The 27,175-nt window shown below is 40.1% G+C and overlaps 1 protein-coding gene across 1 annotated transcript in view; it reads left to right on the forward strand.

Annotated features, from left to right (window-relative positions):
- Positions 1-27,175, forward strand: part of LOC138146447 (heparan-alpha-glucosaminide N-acetyltransferase-like) — a 283,193-nt gene that overhangs the window by 155,562 nt on the left and 100,456 nt on the right. Inside the window, exons 8-9 of the mRNA XM_069068364.1 lie at positions 13,969-14,081; positions 16,236-16,360. Coding sequence (XP_068924465.1) covers positions 13,969-14,081; positions 16,236-16,360 — 238 coding nt within the window. The remainder of the gene's footprint in view (positions 1-13,968; positions 14,082-16,235; positions 16,361-27,175) is intronic.

Consider the following 27,175-nt stretch of genomic DNA (forward strand, 5'->3'; position numbering starts at 1 on the left):
CTCTCTCTCTCTCTCTCTCTGTCTCTGTCTCTCTCTCCCCCTCTCTCCTTTATCTTTCTCCTTCCATCTCTCTTTCTCTCCCTCCTTCCGTGCCTCCCCCACTCTCACCTTCAAAATAACCCAGTAAGGTAAGTTTTACTTCATTTTACAGGTCAAGTACAAGAACGCAAAGTGAGTTGCTTTCACTTAAATGGTACTCCTCCACCCACTCCCTTACTTGTCTATGTAAGTTTGTGAAAACTGCAGAGAAGCAGCTTAAAAGAATGAGATGACATGACAGATGAAGAGTCTCACAGGAAGTTTTGGGGCCATTTGGGAGCAGTTTCCTCCATAACAAATGACTGAGCTTCATTAAAAGGACACAATTGGACAAGAAATGAAATTCCTGGGTTCTCTCAAACCAGTGGCTCTCAAGACAAGCTACAGAGAGTTGGGACATGGAGGGTACTTAGATATCATTAGCAAGGTATCTTGGTGATGTTTTGATCGCTTATAGGGAAGCAAGAGAAAGGATCTGGTATTTGTGGCTGTTGGAGGTTAGGAGGCATGTATAGGCCCAAAGAAACTGAGAGTCATGCAGTTGGGTGACTTGCCCAACATTCTACCTTAAGTTTGTATGACTTCTGATTCCTGACTCCCAGCTAAGAAGACTTTCTACTTTTTCCATACTGCTAAATGATTTAAAAATTCGTTAGAGAAGCAATGCAAGTTGTTTTGCATTTCTAACTAATGTTAAAGACTATGAGGCAGAGTAGATGGTCTTGGAGTCAAGAACCAGGCTTCAAATGCTACCTCAGCATTTAGCAATGTTATCTTGGACAAAATAAACTAATTTCTCTCAACCTCAATTTTCTCATCTGTAAAATGGAAATACATTTTGTATTTCCACAATTTGTATGATAATTGCATTTGTATAGTGCAAAGAATGTGCAAAGAACTTTACAAATATTATCTCATTCAACTCATAGCAACTCTTGGAGGTACATAGTGTTATCTTCATTTTACAGATGAGGAAACTGAGGCAGGCAGAGATTAAGTGACTTGCCGAAGGTTGTAGCTAATAAGTGTCTAGAGCATGATTTGAATTCAGGTCTACCCAACTTCCAGTGTAATACTTTATCCACTGTTCTCCCAACTTGTCCCAATCCTCAAAACTATAGCACTTGCCTCACAGGGTGTTTGTGAGGTAAGAATGAGATTAGATAGATAGATAGATAGATAGATAGATAGATAGATAGATAGATAGATAGATATAGATGATAGATAGGATAGATAGATAGATAGATATAGATAGACAGACAGACAGACAGATAGATAGATAGATAGAGAATTTTCCAATCCATAAAGTTCATTTGTTGTTATTTTTATGCTTCTCATCATTTTATTTTTCTCATCTCTATGTTTGTTGGAGCTCAGAAAGAAACAGTTCTGGTTTGTCACAACCCTTCTGTTATTCTTTTATGTTCAATAGGGTAGGGTTGTTTTGGTTTTTTTTAATATTGCCCAGGTAGACAAAATGATTGGGGACAGCTAGGTGGTATAATGGACAGAGAACCAGGTCTGGAACCAGATCTGAGTTCCAATTCAACCTCAGACATTTGCTAGCTGTGTGACTCTGTGCCATTTAACCCCTATTTGCTTCAGTTCCTCATCTGTAAAATGGGAACATACTGGAGCAGGAAATGGCAAACCACTCCAGTATCTTTGCCAAGAAAATCCCATGGAAAAGTCCTTGGGTTCAGATAGAGTTGGACATGGCTGAATGACCGAACAACAACAAGATAAAATGATGAATTTTTGTAATGAAAGACTATATTGAAATTCAGGCTCATCTTCAATAGACTCCCTGAAAACATCTCCAGGGCAATTCCAGTTAGACAAGATATTGGGCTTTTATCCTTCATGTTGTTCTTATGTCACTTTGATGTCTTCTGTTACGTCTATATTTTTTGAGAGCTTTTCATTCCATGTAGCTTGGATGTTATGAGTCTTTGGCATGGTGACATCTATTTAAAACGCTGTTCTCACATATTTGTGGATTATTGATTTATCTGGGTTATACTGTACTGAGCCTTTGTTTTGTCTGTGATAATGCTTTGGTCCCAATCCAGTTTGTGTTGAGCTTTCAAAGATATTTTGGGGTCTATGGTTTCATTACAAAGCTTTATCATCTGTTCATTTATGAAGAATATCAAGCTTCTGGTGTATAATTCTGGCCATGAAGGGTTTTTTTTCACCCAGGTATTTGATAGGTTCTAAGTATTTGTAATCTATGTTGATATTGTACTTCCTCATGTGGCTTTGGGTAAGCCACTGACCCCCTCTGGGCCGCAGTTCTTCATCCGTAAAACGAGAGACTTGGAAAGTCCCTTTCACTTCTAAATCTATGATCCTAGGTTCTGCTGCACTTTTCTACCATTTTCTTGTGTAATTTGCATCGATCAATAACGCCAGGATCCTTGAATGTAACACTCTTGAAATTTTGGGTGACTACTAGTATAATGATGATGTTTTATATTTATATTTAAATTTATATATACATATGTAAATTATATAAATATATAAATTTATATTTAAAGGATAACATATAGCATGATCATCGGTAATGATTTTTTTCTTCTCACCTCCTTCTTAGGCTTGCACCAGTCTGTGAGGGTCTGCACTTAGCCAGCCACTTACCAGAAAATCCAAGCCAGTTGCTTTCTGTCAGGCTGTGGCGTCTTTGCTGAAAGTGTCATAATGACCAGCTATTAGCACTTTGTTGTTTCCATCAAAAATGGCTTCCTAATTCAGTTTAGTAAAATACAGCAATACTTTTAGTGACAATAATCAGATCTGGAGACTTTTAGAAACAAAGGGCTTATCAGAGTGACCCCCTCCTCACCATTACCAGGCTGTTGTCTGGTGTCTGGTTTCTACAAATCCATGGAGAATCATCTAGGGATTGGGGATGTTTTGGGAAGTCAGTGGAGGTATTACAGTATTTCTTCTTCTTTTTTTTTTACTGGCTCTTGGGTTCTGTTATCTGCTTTTCCAAGGAAGAGAGATCAGCGAAAACAGGCTCATTTGGCTTTTACATCTTGGGCTGCTGTGGCAAAACAAAGCAGGAAAATGAAAACAGCTCCAACGCAAGAGTTTTTGATGTTGTAGATGGCAGGTACCCAAAAGAAAGGCAGAGATGGCTCCTAGGAGGATGGAGGGCAATGATCTTGTCCTGTTCACTTAGCTTCTGTTCTTGTTCAACTTCATTTGTGTATATACTGGGGAGGACCCTGGAAGAGAATGACTTTTATAATTCCAGACTCCACAAACCTCCTGCTGCTGTTGCTGTAGTTATTGTTTTGGGGAGTTCCAAAAATATGTTTTGGGGGATGCAGTTTCTTTCTAGGGCGTTAAACAGAATCTGGGCTAGATTTTCTGGAGACTCATACCCAATGGGGTGCCCTGGGTCCTACCCAGTTAAGGGGCATGGTGTTGGATCTGGAGTCAGAAAGATCTCATCAAACCCTGACTCAAACATTTACTAACCGTGTGACCATGGACAGGTCACTCAACCTCTGTCTGCCTCAGCTGAGACATAATTATAGCACATCACAGTTGTCATGAAGATCAAATGAGAGAGCATATGGAAAGTGCTTTGCAAACTTTAGAGCATCATATATTTGCTAGATACTATTCATTTTTATTATTTAGACTGAAACTTTTAGGGAAGGTTGGTCAGCAGTAAGCAAATGTCTCTCACAGGGCTGTTCTCTCTTCCAGAGCTTTTATTGATCCACCCCGTTCAAGCTAATGAAATCCATCAAGAATTTGTATTCAAAAATGGTGTTGACTGTAAGCAAGTCTTTTCAATGAGCATCATCAGCAGGATATTCTCATAAAATATGTAGTGCCATACGTGTGTGGGTATATATAACATACCTAATGCGTATGTATTTACAGTTATGTAATTAAGTTTTACTTTCAGAGGGAGTCAGGAGAACAGGAAGCACAAATGGGTTAGGCCTCTTCTCTGCTCTGATATTCTCTCCGGGGATATTTCCAACTCAGCCTAAAGGCCCCAAGGGCCCAAAAAACTGCAGGGTAGGTAGAATAGGAGGTTACATTCCCATGCTCAAATAGGCAGGTAAATAAGCAAGTAGGCTTTTTTAGTTGAAACTCAATGCTTTTCTTCTTTTTGTTCCAACCTTAATGGTTGTCACAAGATTATAAATTAGACTATAAATGCTGGGGTTTTTTTTTTTAATTACCTATACGCTTAACAAGGCTGGCAAGTCAGACAGTTGCATAGGATTGTGGGTTTAAAATCAGTCCCATGCATTGGCAGTTCAAATAATAAACTGAATCTGCTTGGCTATGAGAGGTGAGGTAGAAGATGAATCAGAGGCAACACCTACATTTTGATCATAGGACATCGGATGATCTGGGGACACTAACAGAATTGGTGAAGTGAGGTTAAAGTTTAGGAGAGATAACAATATCTATTTGTATTTATTTAGTATTGGATTAAGGTCTGCTAAGCCTCTGCACACCACAGAAGGTAAACAAGCTGTCCAAGGGCTTCAGGTTGGTTGGGGATGGTTGCTTGTCTGGTGTGGTTTTTGGGTCTTCAAGGCCTCTAGAGAAGGTTCACTAGGGATTCCATGGGGGTGTAAGAAAGTAAGCCAGGTCTGTTGGGGTGGGTAGGCCAGACTTCCCATCCTCTTTTCCTACTTTCCCAGACCCCCTGGAGTAATGACCCAAGGAGCTGTCTACTATGTGTCATATGATCTCAATCCAATACTAATGGGGTCAAACCTAGTAGGATCTAACAGGAATCTGTTCATATGATGGAAAGCAGGTAAGTTTATACCTTATAAAGATTTCTGATATGCCCTGGCCAGGACTTGTTGATTTCTTCAGGTCCATTGCTTTGAATTGGACCTTGGTTTTTTGTTTTGTTTTTTTCTCTTTGTGTCCAAAGTGAAAGGGTGCTTCATCATTATCATCATTACCACAAAATGGCTGCTCATGCCTGGCAAGGGACATTGGGGGCAAGATTTAAGAAGTGAGGTCAGGCAAGGACACATCACAGACTTGAACCCCTAACACATTAAATATATAAGAATCAATGTTGTAGATCTGTATACTAGAACTCTATTCTCTAGGCTAGCTAGATGGGTATAAATAGCTTCTGGGATACATGAGTTCTCCCAAAACAACTTAACCCACTAAAAACCTAAAACAATCTCGTTTAGTTTGTATGGAATTGTCCTTTGGCAAGAGTATGATAATGGTTCTATTCCATATCTATATGCATACAGACAACCATACTATAGTTCAACTGCTAGACTTTTGGAGTCCCAAAGACTTGGGTTTGAATCTCACCTCTTACACTTATTAACCACGTCACTATGGAAAGTTACTTCATCTTTATAAGCCTCAATTTTCTCATCTGCAAAATGGGTGCCATTATACTTATAACTAGTTTGCAGTCTCTAAAGTTGTTATAAGACTCAAATGAGTTTGTGTATATAAAGCACATTGCAAACTTTAACCCACCACATAAATGGGAATTATTTATCATTATCATCATCATTATCATCATTATATGCATTCTACGTATCTGTAATAGAATTATAGAAAGTCAGAGCAAATGACAGAGCTCAGATTTACATGTTGCTTTTCTGACTCTAAATCCAACACTATGTACCTTGCTGGTCTCTACTCACCCAGATCTGATTATAGAAGCCAATTTTCTATGTGTTCTATCCCACTAAGCTATTGACCATCAATGATCCAGTAACACTATCCTCCTCGTGATCCTTTACTCAAAACAATCCTATCTCCTGACTCAGTGCATTTTCACTGCTATTCACCATGCCTGGCATTCTCTCCTTCCTCAGCTTTGCCTCTTCCTTGGATTCCTTCTTTCAAATCACAGGTAAAATTCCATCTTCTACAAAAAGCCTTTTCCAATTCTCCTCAAATGCTAATGTCTTCCATAATAATTATCTCTAATTTATTCTCTCTCTCTCTCTCTCTCTCTCTCTCTCTCTCTCTCTCTCTCTCTCTCTCCCTCTCTCCCTCTCTTTCTATAAAAATGTAGATATACATACCCACACATTATTGTTTAGTCATTTCAGTTGTGTCTGTCTCTTCGTGACCCCATTTAGGGTTTTTTTGACAGAGATACTGGGGTGGTTTGCCATTTCCTTATCCAGCTCATTTTACAGGTGAGGAAAGTGAGGCAAATGGGGTTAAGTGACTTGCCCAAGGTCACACAGCTAATAAGTGTCTAAGGCCAGATTTGAACTCAAGAAGATGAGTCTTTCTGACTCCAGGCTGGGTACTCTATCAACTGCACCTTCTAGCTGCCCCTATATGACACAGTATATTCCAGTTTATACACACACACATATATAATATCAGCTATTTTAATTAATTATATTATTTTTAATAATATGCTTAATTATATTGTTTCTTAATAAAATTATATTAATAGATATTTTTTTTATAATAGATATCATATATATGAAACATAGTTGCTTGTATGCTATTTCCTCTTGTGACTGTGAATTCTTGAGAGCAGGAACTGTCTTTCTTCTTTGTTTGTATCCTTAGTAATTAGCACTTTAGAACACAGTTGTCACTTAATAAATGTTTATTGACTGACCATCAGAGGGAGAGAGAGAGAGAGAGAGAGAGACAGAGAGAGAGAGAGACAGAGAGACAGACAGAGAGACAGAGAGACAGACAGAGAGAGAAGGAAGGAGAGAGACAGACAGATAGACAGAGGGGGAGGGAAGGAGAGAACTACTGAGTCAAAAGGGACCTTAGATGGTAAAGATGATAAACAACAAAAGCAGTTAATGTTGCCAAGATTAGAAAAAGATAGGCACACCAATGCATTGCTAGTAGAGTTGTGAATTACCCCAACTATTCTAGAAAATAATTCAGAATTATTCTAGAAAAGATATTTATACCTTTGACACAAGGATTCCACTACTAGGTATATATGCCAAGGAGGTCAAGGACAGTAACAAAAGTCCATGGTATTTTCTGTGTTAGTAAAGAATTGGAAACAAAGTGGATATTCATCAATATGGGAATGGCTGAACAAATTTTGGGAGTCAACAGGCATTTATTAAGTGCTTACTAAGTATACCAGGCCCTATGCTAAGCAATGGGTATACAAAGAAAGGCAAAACAGCCCTACCCTCAAGGAGTTCACATTCTAATGGGAGAGACAACATGCAAATATTTAGATACATTCAAGATAAATAAAGAGTAGATGGAAGGTAATCAGAGAGGGGAAGGCACTAGAAGTGAGTATTGGCGATCTTAAGCTTTTTTAATGTCACGGGCTCTTTTGGCAGGCTGGTGAAGCCTATAGACAGTTCTCAAAATAATGATTTTTAAATGCATTAGACAAAATCCATATGATTACAAAGGAAGCTAATTATATTGAAATATGATCATATATATGTGTGTATGTGAATATGTATACACATACACACACAGAAGTTCATGTATCCCAGAATAAGAACTTCTGAGATTCCCCTGATTGGAGAAGGTCTCCTGCTTAAGGCAAGTTTTAAGCTACATCCTGAAGGAAGTCAGGGAAACGAAGGTGCAGAGGTGAGGAGAGAAAGCTATCAGACATGGAGAATAGCCAATGCAAAGGCATGGAGATGGGAGAATGAGTGTCCTGTGCAAGGAATAGCAAATAAGGGTTTCCAGGCCATAGAGTTCTAGAAGGGAGTAAAGTATAAGAAGACAGGAAAAGTAGGAAGAGGACAGGTTATTAAGAACTTTAAATATCAAATGGAAGATATCATGTTTGATCTTGGAAGTAATAGGAACCATTGCATTTTACTGATGGGGATGTAGTCAGACCTACCTTTTAGAAAAATCACTTTGGCAGCTGAGTAGAGGATGTAGCAGAGTGTGGAGAGACTTGAGGCAGCAAGACCAATTAGAATGACTTTGCAATAGTTCAAATGAGAGGTGATGAGAACTTGAACTAAGGTAGCAGCTGTGTGAAGGGAACATATGTAAGAGATTTGGGGAAGGTAAGGATGACAAGATTTGACAGACAATTGGATATGTGGGGTGGTTGAAAGTAAGGAATCAAGGTGATACTGAGATTGAGAGCCTACGTATCTCAGAATGTACTGCTACTCTCAAGAATAAGAGGGAAGTTCACAAGTGGGGAGGAAAGATAATGACTTCTATTTTGAACATGTTGAGTTTGAGATGTCTGTCTATACGACATCTATTTTGAGATGTCCAAAAGGCTAACAAAGTAATATGGGACTACGAGGAAAGAAGTTAGGCTGGATATATTGATGCCACCACATAGGGGTGATCACAGACCCCATGGTTGAGATTAGATCACTAAGTGGGATAGTATAAAATGAAAGGAGAAAATTTTTTGAATTTAAAATTTTTATTCTCTAAAAAAATTAATTTTGATTTAAAAAATAATTTATATGAGAAAAAAATATTTTTTAAAATTTTAAACTTTTATTTTTTCAGTTAACAAGCATTTAGTTTCTCTTCCTGCTCCCATTGGGGAGGGGGAATAAAACCCTTGTAACAAGTAAACATTGTTAAGCAAAAGAAATTTCCACATTGCCTGTGTCCACCAATGCATGTCTCATTCTGCATGATTCTGTATAACCTCTCAGGAGACAGGTAGTAGTCTTCATCTATGAATATTGAGTACAATGGAATGTTATTGTACCATAAGAAATGGTGAGTATTAGGAATTCAGAGAAACCCGATAAGACTTTATGAAATAATGCAGAACAAAGTAAGGAGATCCAGGAGAACAATATACACAATGATTATAATAGAATAAATGAAAACATCATTTAAAAGCAGCCTGACTTGGGCTAATGTTGGTCCTAAGAGCTGTTTGTGAAACACATTTACTCCTCCCAAGAGAGAGATGGGGGACTGCAGCTAGAGAATGTTGTGCGAACATGTCCAGTGTGGTTGCTTCCTTGATCCATTTTCTTTATACATCTCTTTGTCAGAAAGGAAATATTCAGCATGGGGGAAGGAGTGATCAAGGTGTACTGAACTATTAAAAGCAGTCATTGACAGCACTTTAAAAATAGAGAAAAGGGATCAGATGAGCTAAAAGGCACTTTAGAGATCATCTCAAGTCTCTGTTTTTATAGATGAGGAAATTGAGGCCTGGAGGATTGAAAGGATTTGTTCAGAGTTACAAGATCGGAGTCTTTTCTTTGTCTTGTCCCCTTCATTATACAGTGCTCCCTCCTTTCTGCTTTAGACTTCAGTTCTTCATCATTATCACTATGTCAGACACAGCTGGAAAAGCCAAATGGAAGATGGGCCGGGGAGGCATGTAAATAGAGTGCTCTTGAAAAGCATCAGCTCCTCCCTCTGTCCCCTTCCCCCCTTTATTTTTTGCTTGCCTAACAAAAGATGAAGGAGAATGCATTAAAACTGAATGGCAGTAATGTACTGATGGGACTCTTTCCACTGAAGTTGAACATAATCAAGATGGAGCCCTGAGACCCTAGACCTAAGGCCCCAGGATGAACTTTCTGGCTCTCTCGCCAATAACTCCACACTTGAAGGCCCTAAGTGATCGTTTGAAGAAGAGGGACTGGAAAAGTTAAATGCAATGAAAGCATGAGAGCCTGCTAAGGCTCAGTGAAGCAATGGCAATAATACAAACACCACAAGAATATGAAAATAATGAGGCTCGGGTGGAGAAGGGTGATGGAGAAGATCCATTTGGAAATTCAGTGATAGCCCATCTGGATTTCAAATTCATATTTTTTTCCCATTTGAGCACTTTCATTTGAGAGGCAGATTGAAAAAAGAACTGCACGTGAAGTCAGGAGACCAGCTTTGATTCCCAGGCATGACATGTATTTACTGGGTGACCTTGGAAAAGTCAATTAAAATTTTATGCCTTAGTTTCCTCATTTGTAAAATGTGAGTATTAGTAGTGGTACTGCCTACCTTATAGGAACTTGCTTCGTGAACCTTAAAGCTCAGTTCACATGTGATCTCCAGGTATTGTTTAACTCTCAACATCTTCCTTTCTCATAGGATAAGATCAGGCAATGAAGGCTTGGGACTTTTCTACCTAACCTTAATTGGTTATAGCACAGTGTTGACTCATATGTTCATAGCAAAGTAAGCATTAGATAAAGGTGGAAATTCTGAGATGAATAGGACCTCTGTCCTCAAGGATCATAAAGTCCAGTAGAAGGATGAAACAAGTACAAAAATAACAGTGATCCAAGGCAGACTGTGTGCTGTAAAAGTGTTAGAAAAGACAATGATCACTTCCCTGTTGGTACTTGGGGTGGGACCAAGTGAGACTTCATAGAGCTGGTAGCATCTGAGATGGGCCTGGATGGCAAGGATTTCAACAACTGGAGATTGTTAGGAAGAGTTTAAGGAATCTGACTCAAGCCTGCAATAAGCTTGTACATTCTACTAAGTGCCCAGATATAAACAGGAAACATCTGGGTTCGAATTTTACTGCCCACACGAAATTAACTGACTGACTAAAATCACTCAACCTCCCTGTGTTTTCAGCTTTCTTAAATGTCAAAAGTAACACTATCCAAGAGAATTAAAATTTCTGGTGACCCAAAAGACAATGAAGTGAAGCTTTGTAAGCATAATCTGTGCGCTGCAGCATTTGGAATTGTAATCTGGGTACCCGATTCTCCATGGACTTGTCATATTTCATGTCTCACTGTCATTGAACACCACCAGGAGAATGTTGGCATTAAAAACATGGGCCTTTGCTTTTAGCTGGAGTCATGAAAGGAGTTTTGCTCTTCTAAAAAAGTAATCAGCCTACCCTATTCCTCATGTCCAACTTGTCTGTCCCTGATATACACACTGATGCACAAGTGCTAGAGGTTGTCCATCCAAAAATATGTTGTAAGCTGGGCAATGAACATTTTTTATCCATTTGGTCTTTCCTCTGTGGATGGTCAGGCCAACCTGCTTTGAGTGGTAACAAATCTTTTCCAGGAGACTCTGCAGTGTTACAAGGCTTGATGTAAGCAGCACAATGTCATCTGCAAATGAGAGGTTTTGGAGGGCCTTATCACCCACAGGGAATCTTGTTTCTTAGGTGTGATTCAGGAAATGAAAGATCAGAAAAAAAGAGTGGAAGCCATATGTTGCTAGGAAAAAGGATAATAGATAAGATAGTCCTAGCATTGGTATCCTTGGAATACCAGAAGACTTAGATAGAGACCTCCCCCTTGTTGGTTTTGTCCTTTCTGAAGGATTTATTGAATGATAATTACAAATCATGGAAGTCCATAGTCTAAAAAAATAAAGTTGTAAGTTACCCAAATGACAATGGAGTGAGTGGAGTGTGGTATACCTGAGTAGGCCCCAATGTAGTATTAGCAAAGAGTTATATGGGAGAAGAAGCATAAAAGATGTCATCAGAAAGAAGTAAAAAGAGAAAAGAAGGTGGACTAGCTATGTAATCGTATGGAACAAAATAAGGTGTAACCAATGCACAGTCTACATCCTCTATAAATATCCAGGCAACATCAAGAGATTTGGAAGTGGACCCCCCAAAAGATGAGTGAACCTCTGTGGAAGATTGATAGGAGGAAATAGACAAGAGTCACATTGGATCAGAAGGCATGGGTAAAGTGTAGTCTGAACCTTTGGAAGGACTGTCCACAGTCCAGGGGTGGGGAACTGTAATGTTAATGGGATATAAGATCTTCCCCGACCATTAATAGGCCTCAAGTGGAGCCCATTAAGGAAGCTTGCTTAGGGGAGGCTTGCTTACAGGAAGACTTTCACATCTTTTGTTAGTTTCTAATTAGGCACTGAGTCAGGAGGGTTGTGATGCCTTCTGGCTCTAAAAAGGGTGTGTGTGTATATATATATATATATATATATATATACCCATCCTGGGTATGCCAATGTGGTTGCTGCTACAGGAACCTGCAGCCTCCAGGTCACATGTAGCCTTGAGGCCACATATTCCCAATCCCTGGTCCACACCATGAGATTGTGGATCCATGAAACTACTAGAGAATTAAGAAGGACTACACAAGATGAGAAGGTGTAGATGAGTCATGAACTGCCCTGTTGTAGTGAGGACCTACATTGATAAGATTGAAGATCCACTGATAAATTAAAATGGGCCATGCCATAGTACTAACTGATAAATTATAATACAGAAGGAATTGTGAGGCCCAAGCTAGTTAATGCCCTGACACTTATAGATGTTAGCTTTTTCTTCCCTTACTTTTTTTGCTTTCCTTCTGGTATTACTTCATTCCTCTCCTGACTCTCCACCCTTCTCTTTCTTCCATGCCACAGGAGCCTTCTCACCCTAGAAGATCCCTCCAACCCTGCAGTCTCTTGCTCTGACTGGTTGATCCACTTTTGGATCTTCATGGAAGTTCCATTTTAAAGAAAATGCCCAGACCAGTCATGTTCACTCTCTCATTGTTTTCCAGGATCCACATTTTATTTCTCAGTCTTCTTTCTTCTCCCTTCTCCACCACCCAACCCCTTCAGTTTTATTTCATGTATTGTTCCCTGCTTCCCCCTCCCCCCCCCCAATATAAATTCCTTTAAGGCAAGAACTGTTTTTCTTTTCATTTGTAATTGTATTCTCAGTGCACCATACCTGCCACATGGTAAGTGCTTCATAAATATTTGCTAATTGACTGAATACTTGCCCTTCCATTGCAGTGATTTTTTTTTCATTTCTGAGGGTTTAGACACCACTATCTATGGAGTGGGGATCTCCATATCGAACTTCAGTCATCAGATATACCTACAGCTCCCAGCATCCACCTCTTCCTTACCATATGCAAGTGATTGGAAGTTTAAACAGGGTTATATATTTTACAAGGAATAAAGTGCCATAATTTTAATTTTAAAAAATACACTAAGGTGAAATAATCAGAAATGTATATATATAAAAAGAAAACTATCCAGAGCAGACTGGGTATATTTATAAATTTCTAAAGCCATCCTAATCTAGAATTCTTCTGTTAAATCTTCAGTCTACACCTTATGAGTGGGCCCTTGCAGCTAAAAAGTAGCAAGCGACCCAGGCTCATTCTGTTTGAAATCAAGGCTCTCACATCAGAATCTTTCCATTCTTGCTCATTTTACTAACTCTAATTTCAATGAGGATTTGCCCTGGATGTTCTGTACCCAAATCATTCATATATTCTAGAATCCCAGGATCATTCTCAGCCAGTCAGGAACCTTTCTGATTGCTCATGAGTCATTCTTGCTTGCAGCCACAAATTTCTATTTAATCACTTAGAAACCACTCCTTTCTCCTCCCAAAGACAGAAGCAGAAAAAAATAACCTCACAAAAAGTAGTTTGGTATGCCATAGGATCTGGGTTTGAATCCTTAATCTGTTACTTATTATCTGAGACCCTGGGCAAGTGCAAAGTTGTGTAGACTCTCTGGGCCTCATTTGCTTGGATTAGATGTTACTTAAGGTCTATTCCAGCTCTAAATCCTGTAAGATAGTATCACACTTACAGGCAGCTCCCAGAAACAAAATAATTAATACATAACATCTAGTGTATCTTCTAGGCTTCATAAATGATACACTTTTTGTCACAAGGGGCATTCCAGTGAGGAGGAAGGACATGAGCAAAGGTGTAGAGATAGGAAAGTACAGGACAGTTTTGAAGGCTGCTGAGTGTGGAAGGTTCAGTTCTTAGCTCAGCAAGTAAATGTCTCAAAAAAGAAATACTTTGTTCACAAACACACCACTTTGGTCCTAAGGAAGAGAGAGAAAGAAAGCATGGCTGTCTTCACCTTCCCCATCCTCACTACTACAGACACAACCTCAGAGTGTGTGCGTCTTTTCTGAGGTCAGGGCACCACCTTTGCAATATGACCTGACTGTGGGAGAGCGTAGGTAAATAGCCCAGTGGGGATGGAATTGAACCTGATTACTCCTCTGTCCTTCAGTGTCCTGGAGCTGGGCGAGGCTCCCAGGAGTCCTTCAGAGGCTCGGCTTCACCTATTTTGCTGTGGCTTTGATGCAGATCGCCTTTGGGGTGACAGATATCCAGAAGTATCAGGTGAGTTAGCACAGCTATTCCTGTCTGCAATCATGTTGGCTCTATGTGCCTGGCATCCAGGTACCTGGATTGTTAAATCAACCAATAGATAAGTATTCATTTATCACCTCCCATGTGCCAGGCATTGTACTACGCCCTGGGGATACAAAACCAACAAGGAAACAGTCCCTGAGCTCTAGGAGTTTACATTCTAATGGAAAAGATGACATATACGTATATACATACATGCATATGTGTATACATGCATACAATACACATACTCATAAACATACATATATACATATGTACATGCACACACTGTATTTATACACACATACATGTTATCTTCTGTTCAAGAAATGCTCTTGGGCATGGTAGTGCATTCCTATAATCCCAGTTATCAGGGAGCCTGAGGCTGGTGGATCTCTTGAGTTCGGGAGTTCTGAGCTGCAGTGGACTATACATCAAGTCCAGCATCAATATGATGAACCCCTGGAAGTAGGGATAACAACAGTTTGCCTAAGGAGGGGTGAATGAACCCAGATCAGGAATGGAGCAGGTCAAAATTTTCACGCCAGTTAATAGTGGGATAAGGCTTGTGAGCAGCTCTTGTACTTCCAGTCTGGGCTAGAGGAAGAGCCTCAATCTTTTAAAAATACTATAAAAGTCTGACTCCCCATTTTGCAGAAGAAAAAGAGATGTTATAATCAAATTATGTTTTGGGTTTTTCCCTGGACTTTTTTTTTCAATGAGAAGGTTTCTTGATACTCTATACCTCAATTATTTCCCATCCTCTCCTCTCCTCTTCCATTTCCTCCCTTCCTTTTTCTTCCCACAACCTTTTCTCTCCTTTCTGGGCAATATTTCTTCCCCTTCTAGTCAGTAATTTATCTGCATCTTGACAAAATGACATTTGTATCCAACAGTTCCTACAAAATACATCTGATACATATATTTTCTGAAATAGAATTTGGACTTAAAAAAAATCTCAACTTCCATCTGCAATTTTTTTTTCAAGGACTGATGCTTTTTTTTGCAAACAAACAATTTTTGAAAACAGCTACAAGTTGTCAATTGCAAGAATTTCAGAGCTTTATGGGAACTCAGTGGCTCTTTCATTCAACTCAAACTCCAAAATGAATCCCAACTACAATGTGCCAAATGATTATCTAACTTCTATACTAAGACCACCAATAAGGAAGAACTCACTACCTAAGAAGATAGCCCTTATTCATTTGACAATTATCTATTAGTCACCTACTACTACCACTACTACTATTACCCCTACTATTACTACTGCTTATACTAATACCACTACTTCTACTACTACCACCACTACTACTACTACCACTATGACTACAACAACTACTACTACTACTACTAGTATTACCCCTACTATTACTACTACTACTGCTTATACTAATACCACTACTTCTACTACTACCACCACCACTACTACTACCACTATGATTACAACTACTACTATTACTATTACTAAGAATTTTACAATTATTGTCTTCTTTGGTCCTCACAACAACCCTGGGAGGTAGATGATGTTATGACCCCCATTTTAGAGATAATGAAACAGATGAAGTGACTTACCCAAGATCACATAACTATTAAGTATCTGAAATTGAGTTTGAACTCAGGTCTTTCTGACTCTGGGTCTGACCCTCTATCCACTGCTCCATTTGCTCAAGGTGCTTCAGTAGGCCTAAGGATCTGAAGTCAAGCTAGAAGTAGTCCCTGCCTTAAGAAGATTACATTCTCATTTCATTTTTAATTTCGGGTGGTTACAGTGATTTCACCATAGTTCAATAAGAAGCAGAAAGTATTTCTCATAATTTTTATATCCCCAGCCTCTAGCCTAGTACCTGATACAGAAGTAAGCACCTCTTAAATGCTGATTGATTGATTAATTACTGCACAAAATGCATTGGATTTAGAGTCCAAAGATGTGAGTGCAAATCCTTGACTGGCCAATTATGACCTCCATCAACTTGGGTCATTTCTCAGCCCCTTAGGGTCCTCATCTATAAAACAAGGTGTTTGGACAAGATGGCCTTTAAGGTCCCTTCCAAATTTAAGTCTAGTTTCCTATCATTCCCCTGGTGCAGTTGCTCTGTGGCTCAAAGAATATCCCTCTCATCTCTTTGACTGTTCCTATCTGTTTAGGTTGGCACGTGGTGGGCTCCCCTCGTAGATGTTGCTCTTTACTGGCAGGAGTGGCTCATCATCATTGGTCTGGAGATCCTCTGGTTGTGTCTGACCTTCCTGCTGCCTGTTCCTGGCTGTCCCAGGTAAGCTCCTGACTGTGTAGGGCTCACCTACCAGCCTGAATGCAGTCACATAGAATTAGTAAACATGAAGTTAATGGTAACTAAAAGGAAAAAAAGTAGTTATTTCTTGATAGTCTGATTTAGCAACAAAAAGTTGAGTCTCTGCAGGTCAAGGTGCAAAGAAGGTGTTACTTTCCTCAATCAAAAAAAATGCTTCCAAAACACAAGGTACCCAGTTGCCAAGAGAGCCCCAACATAGATGTGATACCCCTCCCCCACCACAGGCGGCTTTCAAGCAGAGTGGTTTTAGTTAAGGATTATTAATTACTGCCTGCAGCTGACTCTACCTGCATTTGTTCTTTGGCTGTACAAATCTCTTTGTAACCACACTGGAATGCTTAAATTCTTCCTAATTGCAGCAATAATCCTATAGTTTCTTAGAGACTTCTTGGTCAATGATATTCCTAGGCTTGTTAACTAAACTCAGAGAATCAAAAAACTCTGGAGCTGGAAGGGCCCTTAGATATCATCGAGTGTCACAGATGAGACTTGAGACGTAGAGTGACTTGCCCAAAAAAGTAATTTGGGTTCCTGTTGTTGTCCAGTTCAGATAAATTAAAGCACCTGAAGCCTGAAGGTGATGACTTGCCCTCTAGTGGAGTGTACAAGGGATTAGTGTTCGGCCTTTACCATATGACAATTTTGGCAACAGCCTGGATAAAGGCACAGATGGTTTGGTTATCAGATTTGCAGATTACAGGAAGCCAGGAAGTATACTTAACTCAATGAATTACAGAATGAGGATCAGAAAAATATCTCAACTGGTAGAAAGTAGGGTTGAAGCTAAGAAGATGAAATGTGACTCAGACAAATGCAGTTTTACACTTAGGTTCAAAAAACAAATGTCAAAAGCACAAGATGATAGATATGTGATTAGATGACAGTTTGAAAAATATTGATATGGGACAGGGATTTAGTGAACTACAAGATAAATGAGCCCCCAATATGATTTGTCAGCCAAAAAAATCCTATCTTAAGCTTAATTAAGAGAAGCATAACACAGTGCCCAGGACTAGGGAAATACTAATGCTTCTATATTCTGCTGCTCTCTCCAAAGTAGCCAATAGTCTCTTAGTTGACACAATGGTCTTTTCTGAATCATCATTCTCTTTGACCTCTTTGCAGTCATTGACACTGTTGAGCCCTCTCTCCTCCTTTCTACTCTCTTCTCTCTATGTTTTTAGGATACCACTCTCCTGGTTTTCCTCCCACCAATCTGACCACTCCTGTGTTTCCTTTTCTGGATTTTTCTCCAGATCATTCTCTTTAACCACAAGTGACCTTCGGGGTTGTGTCCTGGGCCTTCTTCTTTACTCTCTCTAAACTCCTTTCATTTTGTGATTTCAAATTCCATGGATTTAATTACCATTTTTGTGCTGATGAGTCTTAAATCTACCTATCCTTCCCCAACCCTTTTACTGGCCTCTGATCTTACATCTCCAACTGCCTTTCAGACATCTCAAGATGTATATCCAGTAGATACCTTAAACTCAATATGTCCAAAACAGAACTCATTATATTTCTCCCTTTTCCCTCCTACCTTCCCTTTTGCTGAAGAGGGCAACCCCATCCTCCCAGTTCCTCAAGCTCACAACCTCTTCTCACATTTTCTTACCCATGTCCTCCCCTCCTCCTCCAATATCCAATCTGTTACCCAGACCTATAGATTTTATCTTTGCAACATCTCTCCAATACTTATCCTTCTCTTCTCTGACATGACACCATCCTAGAGTATGTAGGCCTTTATCAGGTCACATGACATGTCACACACTGCAAAAAGCTTTCTGGGGACCTCAAGTCACCTCCCACTCCAATTTATCCCTCACTATTCCCATTACCACTATAGTACAGGTGCTAGTTAACACCAGTCTAGGCTATTAGAACTGCTTCCTAATGGCTCTTCCCATTCTAGGCTCTCATGACTGAGATGACTACCACAACAAAGTGGAATGAGTTGCCCCAAAACATACTAGATTCCCTTCATTTGAGGTCTTCAATAAAAGCTGGATGGTCATTTGTTAGAAATCAAGGATAATAGTTCTAGAATTGGACGGAAGCTCAGAGGACATCTAGTCATACCTCCTTATTTTACAAATGAGGAAACTGAGGCCCAGGAGATTAACTGACTTACTCTAGGCAGACACGTATTAAATGACAGAAGTAGGATTTGAACTCAAGATGTTGTAGAAGGGCTTCTTCCTTGAGTACCAGTTGGATTAGATCACCTTTGAGGTCCACTCCAACTCTGAGACTCTTGTGAGAAAAGTTGAAGAGTACTCTCAATCAGAAGTGCTAACAGGCAATGATCCTCTTAGACCTGGTCAATGAAAAGAGGAAGCTATAGGAGTAATGCTATTTTACTAATTCATAAATCAATATATCTCAAGTGACTATTTTGTACTAAAACTAAGTATGAACAGAGACTGACCAGAAAAGCCAGGACACAAAAAAAGTTCCTTAAGAAATGTTGGGGGAAAGTTGAGGATGTCCTTTCACAGATCAAGACTCCTAAGTGGCTTCTCATTGTCTTTAGAATAGTTACTATATAAACTCCTGGTGTGGCTAATTAATGTCATTTAAAATCTGACTCTAGCCTATATCTCCAGGCATTTCACATTACTCCTTCAAACACATGTTGAAGTTCTAGTGACACTGTTTTACTCACTGTTCTCTTTATTTGGCATTCAATTTCCCATGCCTTTTCACAATCTGTCTCATAACTAAAATATACTCTTTGCTCATTCTTATCTCTTAGAATCTTGGTACCATCTCCTACTGGACGCCTTTCTTGGTCTCTAATTTTTAGCCATTTGTCCCTTTCTCAAATTACCTTGTACATTATCGTGCACCGTGTAAATATTTCATCCTTCAGTCAAAAGTTGATTTCTTAATGTCAGTGAGTGGTTTTTCCACATTATTTTATTGCAACTCAAGCACCTAGCACAGTGGTTTGTGCACATTAGACACTACATACTTGGGGGGCGGGGGGGCTGATTGAATGAATGAATCAAAGAAAGGCTAGGAGTACTGCTCATGGTGAATGGATGATGAGGATAAAATGTGACAGAAAAGGCAGATATGATCAGCTGTTATTTTGCTTCTGTTTTCTTTGCCAAGGAGGATTATGTTCACATTGGAAAGGCAAGGCTACAACTGAAATGGCTAATGGGGAGATGATACCCAAGATAAAGAAAGAAATAGCATGAAAGCATCCAGCTGCCCTAAATGAGCACAAGTCACTAGGGCCAGATGAACCATATCCTCAGGTATTAAAAGGACAGACAGATGGGATTGCTGAAACCACCATAGATACCATTGAAAGATTCAAGAGCGGGGAAGGGACTACAGGAGTGGAGAAGGGCAAGCGTTATCCTCTCATCTTTTAGTGAGAAGAGAACAGCTACTAACAACTACAGACCAGTGACTTTTTCTTAAGTCCTGGCAAAATTCTACAATATATTTTTAAAGTGAAGGTTAGTGAATACCTGAAATAAGAAAATGTTCATCAAAAAGAGTCAGGTTGGCTCCATCAAAACCTGGTCCTGCCAGACTAACCTCTTCCTTGTTTTTGACAGGGTCTTTTGACTGGTCGATCAGAGAAATATTATCAATGCATTTACCCAGATGTTAGTAAAGCAGTTAACAAAGTACACTTAGATAGATTTGGAACAGGTTGATTGACTGGACCTGAAGAATAATCATTAACGAGTCAAAGCCAACTTGGGAGGAGGAAGAAGTCTCTATTGGAGTGGCTGAGGGGATCTGTCCTTGGTGCTGTTTGATGGTTGTTTTAATTTTAAATACACGAGTTGGGTGAAGAAATAGATGGTAAGTTTATCTAATTTTACATGATAAAGCTGGGAGGAAGTGTTGCTATATTGATGACAGAATCAGGAGCCCAATAGATCAAGAGAGACTCAAACATTCCTCTGAATCTAATAAGATGAAATATAATAGGGATAAATGTAAATCCTTATACTTGGGCTCAAAAATCTATCACACAAGTAAAATATGATGTGGGGAGGAGACATGGTTCTATAACAGTTCGTCTGAAAAAGAATTGGTGGTTTAATGGACTTCAAATTTAATTTGAGGCAACAGTGTGATATGGCAACTAAAATGTCTTTTATGATATGGGATTCTAGTAATGATAATATTAGCTAACATTTATTTCTTGTTGAGTCATTTCAGTTGTTTCTGACTCTCTCTGACCCCATTTGAAGTTTTCTTGGCAAAAATACTGGAGTGATTTGACATTTCCTTCTCCAGCTCCTTTTAGAGATGAGAAACTAAGACAAAAAGGGTTAAGTGACTTGCCCAGGGTCACATAGTAAGTGAGTGTCTGAGTTCAGATTTGAATTCAGGTCCTCCTTAACCCAGGGCTGAGACTATCCACTTCACCACCTAGCTACCATAGCTAACTTTTATATAACTCTTTAAGGTTTGCAAAACACTTAAAATATATGACTCATTTGATTCTTACCATAAGTCTGGGAGGTAGATGCTATTATTATTGTTGTTTCTGTTTTCCAGCCAAGAAAACTAAAACTGAGAGGCTAAGTAATTTGTCCAAGGTCATCCAGCTAGTGTCTGAGGTAGAATTTGAATTCAGGTCTTCCTAATTCAAAGCCTAGCATTCTATCTACTAAGATATCGTAACGCTTGCTCTTAAGCCCACTTCAAGTATTTGAGTGATTTTCATTGGAAGTGGGATTGGATGTTTGGCTCTATAGGGTACAACTAGGGGTAATGGGTTAGTGTTTCAAAGAGGCAAATTTCATAAGGAAAAACTTCCTAATCAATAGAGCTTTCCAGAAGTGCAATGACTTTCCACTGGATGTAGTGGGTTCCCCCTCCAAACAAAGGCTGGATGCCCACTTAGGTTTGTGGTAGAATAGTTTCTTATTCAGGTGCTGCTCTAGGATCTCTTCCATCTGAGATTCTCTGACTCAGTGACTCCATGATCCCTAGCAAAATTTTAAACTGGATTTTTCCATGTATAATTTGCAAATACTTAGAAAGGAAAGTGATGATAACCTGGATCAAGTGTGGGTGTACCAAGAACCAATCATGCTTTACTGATCTCATTTCCTTTCCTGACAGGATCTCCAAGCTGGATCATGATTGTCTTGATATAGAGTATATCTGGATTTTAATAAGATGTTTGATGAGGTCTCTAATAAAATCCTGTGGATAAGATGGAAAATATGATTATGTGCTCAGGTAGATTCATAACTCATTGAATGCCCGGACTTAAAGATTATTGATTAACAGACTGATGACAACTTGAAAAGTCACTAGTGCTATGCCATAGGACTCAGGCTTTGGCTCTGGTCTTTCCAAAAATATTTTTATCAGTCACTTAGAATCATATGATTTTAGAACTAGAAGGTATGTTGTAATCACCCGGAGTGACCACATTGTGTGAGAGAGATTGTCAAGCTGGAGCTTGTCTAGTAAAAGACAACAAGCATCATGAAGTGACTCGTTCATGTCCCACGAGCAATGATTGAGGAGTCTTCTGTCATTTACTGTATGATACGATAGTTCTGCATGAATGGCAGCATGGAGTAGTGGATACAGATCTGGCCCTATAACCCTGAAGATCTGGATTCTAATCCTACCTCCTACCATTCTGATCATGTGTCTCTGGACAACTCTCTTAACCACTCAGGTTACAGAACAACTCACTAAGATGGGGATTCTTAACCTGGGGGCAGGGCCTGGGTGTGCAGCAGAAAAAAGATGAGGGCCAGTAAACTTAGATAAGAAAAAATCAGCTTTATTTTCACTAACTTCTAATTGAATTTTTGTATTTCTTTCAGTTGTGAACAAAGGCAAAAAAATATTCTGAGAAGGACCAATGGGCTTCACTAGACTACCAAAATGGTTTATGCCAAAAAAAAGGTTAAGAACCTTTTTTTTCTAAGATGAAACATTGCAATGAATGTACCTACCTGCAATCATAGAAAGTATTTCTTCACCTGGTCGTTCCTTATGCTAAGGAAATCACCAGTCCAAGCCCTAACCTTAACCCTATGCCTATCATGGTATCAGGCATATGCTTTCACAGTGGTTATATCCAAATGATATGATAATGTGCCATGTTATAACAGGGTTTCATTCTACTATCAGTGAAGAAATGACCTCTGAAACCCACATATCTCTTATTTCCTATTTATCCTACATGTTGCCTCACTCCAACTGAGAACTTGGAAAGACCTTAGCTTAAAAAGGTCAAGGTTTCTCGGTGTGTCCTGGGCCATCTCCAGTCATTCTGATTTATATCTGGCCAATGGACCCAGATGGCTCTGGAGGAGAAAGCGAAGCTGGTGACTTTGCACAACCCTCCCTCACTTATATCCAGTTCAATGCAAGTCACATCATCATCTCCCTGATGTCATGAACATAGCTTCTTTGTACATATTTGTTTGCCCTTCCATTAGATTGTGAGCTCCTTGAAGGCATAGACTGTTTTTTCCTCTCTTTCCATCCCCACCACTTAGGACAGTTCCTGACATGCATTGGGTGCTTACTAATTCTTTTTTTTTTTTGCTTTTTGGAGGACAATTGGGGTTAAGTGACTTGCCCAGAGTCACATGGCTAGTTTTTGTGTTAAGTGTCTAAGGCCGGATTTGAACTCAGGTCTTCCTGACTCCAGGGCCAGTGCTCTATTTACTGTGCCACCTAGCTGCCCCAAGTGCTTACTGATTCTTATTGACTCACTGACTGCTTACATATTGTAAAGGTGCTGCAGTTCACAAACAGGTAGCAAAAAAGAGAACTGAGAATGACTGTCTTGTTCCTGAGGTGGCTGCTTTGCTAACACATAGGCCAGATGAGAACTGGAAGGCTTTTCAGGATTATTTGAGCACTTAGGTCCACTATGGTAGAAATGTGGATGACTGGTAGCTGTGGAGAGCATGGCTGGAGCATATCAACTAGAACTTTTAGAATCACTACCAAAGGATGGCCTACTCCGATCAGCTCATAAAACACCAATATTAGCTCTTATTTGTTTATGTGAAGAAGGGGTGTCCATCCCTCCATGAATACTACTGTACTACTGGTCCCTCCCCCAGCATTCTGTTTCTATCCCAACCCCCACTCAAATCCACTTAGGTTGCTTGCCTGTTTTCGATAGCGGTGGGTAGAGGAGAGTGAGTGAGCGATCCCAGTAAAGTGGGCTGCTCATTCTGAGGCCCATATATCTTTTTATTTCCCCAAGGGCAGCTGCCCAGACACGAATGCCATTAATTCCTTTTAGAGGCAGCTCTTTGAAGAGTGAGGACTTTGAAATGGGTGAGTTTTCCAACAGAGATTTCAAATCATCCTGTTTTCAGATTTGTTTTCATTGATTTTATTGATAAAAAAGCAGAGCTTACAAAAATGACGGGGCGACTTCATAAATCACTGTAGATTGAGGATGATAACCCATTTTCTCCACCAGACCCAATTTCCCCAACCTGCTTAAGAAAGAAATCCTCATTTTGCTCTCTTCCAGACACTGGCCTATTTTCATGGAGGGCATCTTTCCATGGCTAGCTAGATGGTAGCTTTTACAGTACAAAAAAAGCCTTCTCTGGCTTTCAGAAAAGGAGAGTGATGGTAATTTGTCTCTTTGTGAAAGAGTCTTATAATCTCTTCCTGCCTGTTGTGCCATAGGCTTCAAGGTACTCAACAGCAAAACAGCCTAGATGAGAAACCTCTTCAAGGTGTATGGGGTCTTTGTAGGCTACCGAAGGATAATCCTTCAAATCTGTTAATTGGGGAAAAACAAAGGCAAAAAGAGAGAGAGAGATACAGCAAAAGAAATTGGCATTAGCAGATGTTTCTCAGAATCAAAAGCTAATTGGATGGATTTAAAGCAAAAAAAAAAAAAAGATGTTTTGTGAGAGGAAGCTGGAGGAGGGAGTTGTGCCCATCTGCTCATTCTCTTAGGACTTGAGGAAATGGCCCTTTCTCCCTCTCTCCTTTAGGTCACTTTCAATTAAGTAGAAGAGGAGGAAGGAAATGATATTTAGATTTAGAGATGCCATGACGGTCTTAAAGGGAGTGCTCCGGTCTGGGAGAGTTTTCTTTGGGATTGGGACTACTAAAACATGGCCAACTTTGTGCCAGAGCAATTTCAAACTTCCCAACCCCCATCCCCTTCCTACCTAGTCGCTACCTAACCCAACTCCCAACTCTTTGAGGGTCTATGTGTCACTCATCTTTGCATTTCCCACAATGCCTAGCACAGTACATATAGCTGGCCCTCAAACGCCACTTGCCGGGTTCTGTTGAATCAGCTGTTCCCTTATGTGCCCATATACATGACTGAAGAGTGGGGGGAGGAGGAAGAGTGAGTCTGAAGTTCACAAATAACAGCAACCTGGAGTTGAACAGGATAGAGTGAACTTTAAGGGAAGAGATGTGGTTGGTAAGTGATGGGGGCAGTGAGAGGATATGAAAGGAAGTGAGGAATATGCTGACTCTCCCTCTTGACTTTGTGTGTCCCAGGGAGATGGCAGTGAGGATAGCAGTACAGGCTGGCATAGGGTGCCAAGAGGTAAAGGGAGAGCCCAGCTCAGTGAGTAGCAGGCTGCGGTAAAGTAGAAAGTGTACTGACTCAGGAATTAGGGGATTTGAGTTCAGATCTCACTTGGAATGACCTTGTTAGTCTCTCTGAACCTCGAACCTCAATGTCCTCATGTATAGAATGAGGCTACTGAATGAGATGGCCTCTGAGGTCCTCTCCACCTCCAGAGCAATGATTCTTTATAAATGTTAACATGAAGGTGAGTTTGACAATGGAGGAGAGTTTCAAAGTGCACAGTGAAAAGAGTGAGGAGGATAGGGATGGGTAGAGTTTAGGCTCAGTTTGCCAATGGGGAAAGCAGTTCCCCATGGTAGCCAGTGTCACTGGTAATATTTCTTTACTGAGACTGTGTTACTCTCCAGACCTGGTAGCAACTTGTACTGATGGGACTGGGGAGAAGAAGGATGCTTGATTGCTGCAGACCTCAGCAAGCATTAAGCCAGGCGCAGGGTTGGAGACAGCATGCTTTCCCAGGTGTCACTCCTGGGACGAAATCTGGGCTTCCCTATGCTAGTCCTGGCTCTGGGGCTGGTCTGGTGAGGGTTTAGACCTTGGGAGAGTTAGGCAGGGTCCAGTAGGATCTCTTTAGTGGGGTCAGAGTTTTGAAACAATGTCTAGAAGTCAGGGATTCTGTAAGATGGAAAGGAAGAAAACAGACTGAAGGAGTCAAGTCAACAAGGGTGTGAAAACTAGAACATCTATACAAATCAGTTCTGGGCTATCTTCATATAGTTTGAGTGAGGTTTGAGATTATAAAGTACAGTGCAAGAACAGACAGTAATCTCCCTTATATGCCATTTATATTTCCAGGGGAAAGATTATGGAGTACATGGTTTGAGGTTGACTCCTAGACATAGCCCTAGTGTTGAGAAGAAGAGAAGAGACCCTACTATTAGGGCCCAAGATTTCTAGTCTAACTATTGCATTCTACACTGTCTAAGATGTGGCTTGGGCGGTAGGGGTGGCTGCCAAGATGGTGCCAGTCCTGGTCAATTGCTTGTGAGAGCACTGGGAGGTGAAGCACCACAAAGACAAGGTATAGCTCACAAAAAGAGTAAGCAGAGAGAGAATGAAGCAAGGAAACAAACTTTATTGAGGAGAAATACTCACAATGTGAAGGGGAATGGACAGGGAGGATGGATATAGGAAAGATCCACTGGGATACTGGGCAGAATTAAGTGCCCCATGAAAGGTAAAACAGGGTAGGTTTTGTAGGGTTCTTATGGAAAGGAAGGAGGGAAGAGCTTGATCATGGTCAAGGTTCAAGAACCGGTGCTGGTTCATGCTGAAGGGAATAGCTAGGGAATCGGTGGCTAGTTGGTCATTCAAACTCCCCTCCCCTGGGAGAAGGGGCTAATATTGCAGACTTGCCTTTGACAGGGTGGCTCAAGGGATTGGGGTCTCCCCAGCATCTTTGTTTGATCAGAGCAAGGAGGCTGCTGAAGCTGCTATCTAGGCTGTGCACAGTCCATAGACATTGCATGGTATTCACTGGATTGGTACCTTTTGGATAACAGCAGCAGAAGATGTAATAAGATAATGGCTCACATTTGTATTATGATTTAAATAGTACAAAACTTCTCATTAGTCATGGGAGATAGGGAGTGCAAGCATCATTATCCTCATTTTATAGATGAGTAAACGAAGAATCAGAGGACTTAATTAACTTGCCCGTAGTCACACAGATAATGATACATCTAGTATTGGAACCTAATTCCAGTTCTCTTGATTCCAACTTGAATTCTATCTCTACCACGCCATATTTGTCTTCATGTATATTTCTTGCAGCCAGTACTTTCCTCTCTGGGACCTACAAAGGATCAGGATAAGTTGGTTTGGGATGGATGACTTCCTTAACATTTCCAAAAAGGCACTGCCATTCTGAGTCCTCCCCAGTGGCCTTCATTCTGTTTGTACCGGCTGCTCTTCTTTGTCAGAACACACCTCAGGTTGGTCTCTCCTAAAAAAGTTGAGATGAAATGCTTGCTGACAATCTGGAAGTAGGCAGAGAAAACTCCAAGTGCACCTAGTCCTAAGCCATTACAGCCTTCGAATCAAATTGATTATGAGGAAATGATATGGCAACAAAAACCAATAGATGGAAAGAAGTGTCCTAGATAGAGAGGAAGATGAATGTGGTGTGTTTCTCTGTCTCAGATTGTCCCTGACAGAGGATGATAGTCTAATATCTCACT

This window comes from Petaurus breviceps, unplaced genomic scaffold, assembly GCF_028583685.1.
Source record: "Petaurus breviceps papuanus isolate PSGF00001 unplaced genomic scaffold, PetGlider_PUasm1.0 90762, whole genome shotgun sequence".
In the NCBI taxonomy this organism is placed as follows: Eukaryota; Metazoa; Chordata; class Mammalia; order Diprotodontia; family Petauridae; genus Petaurus; species Petaurus breviceps.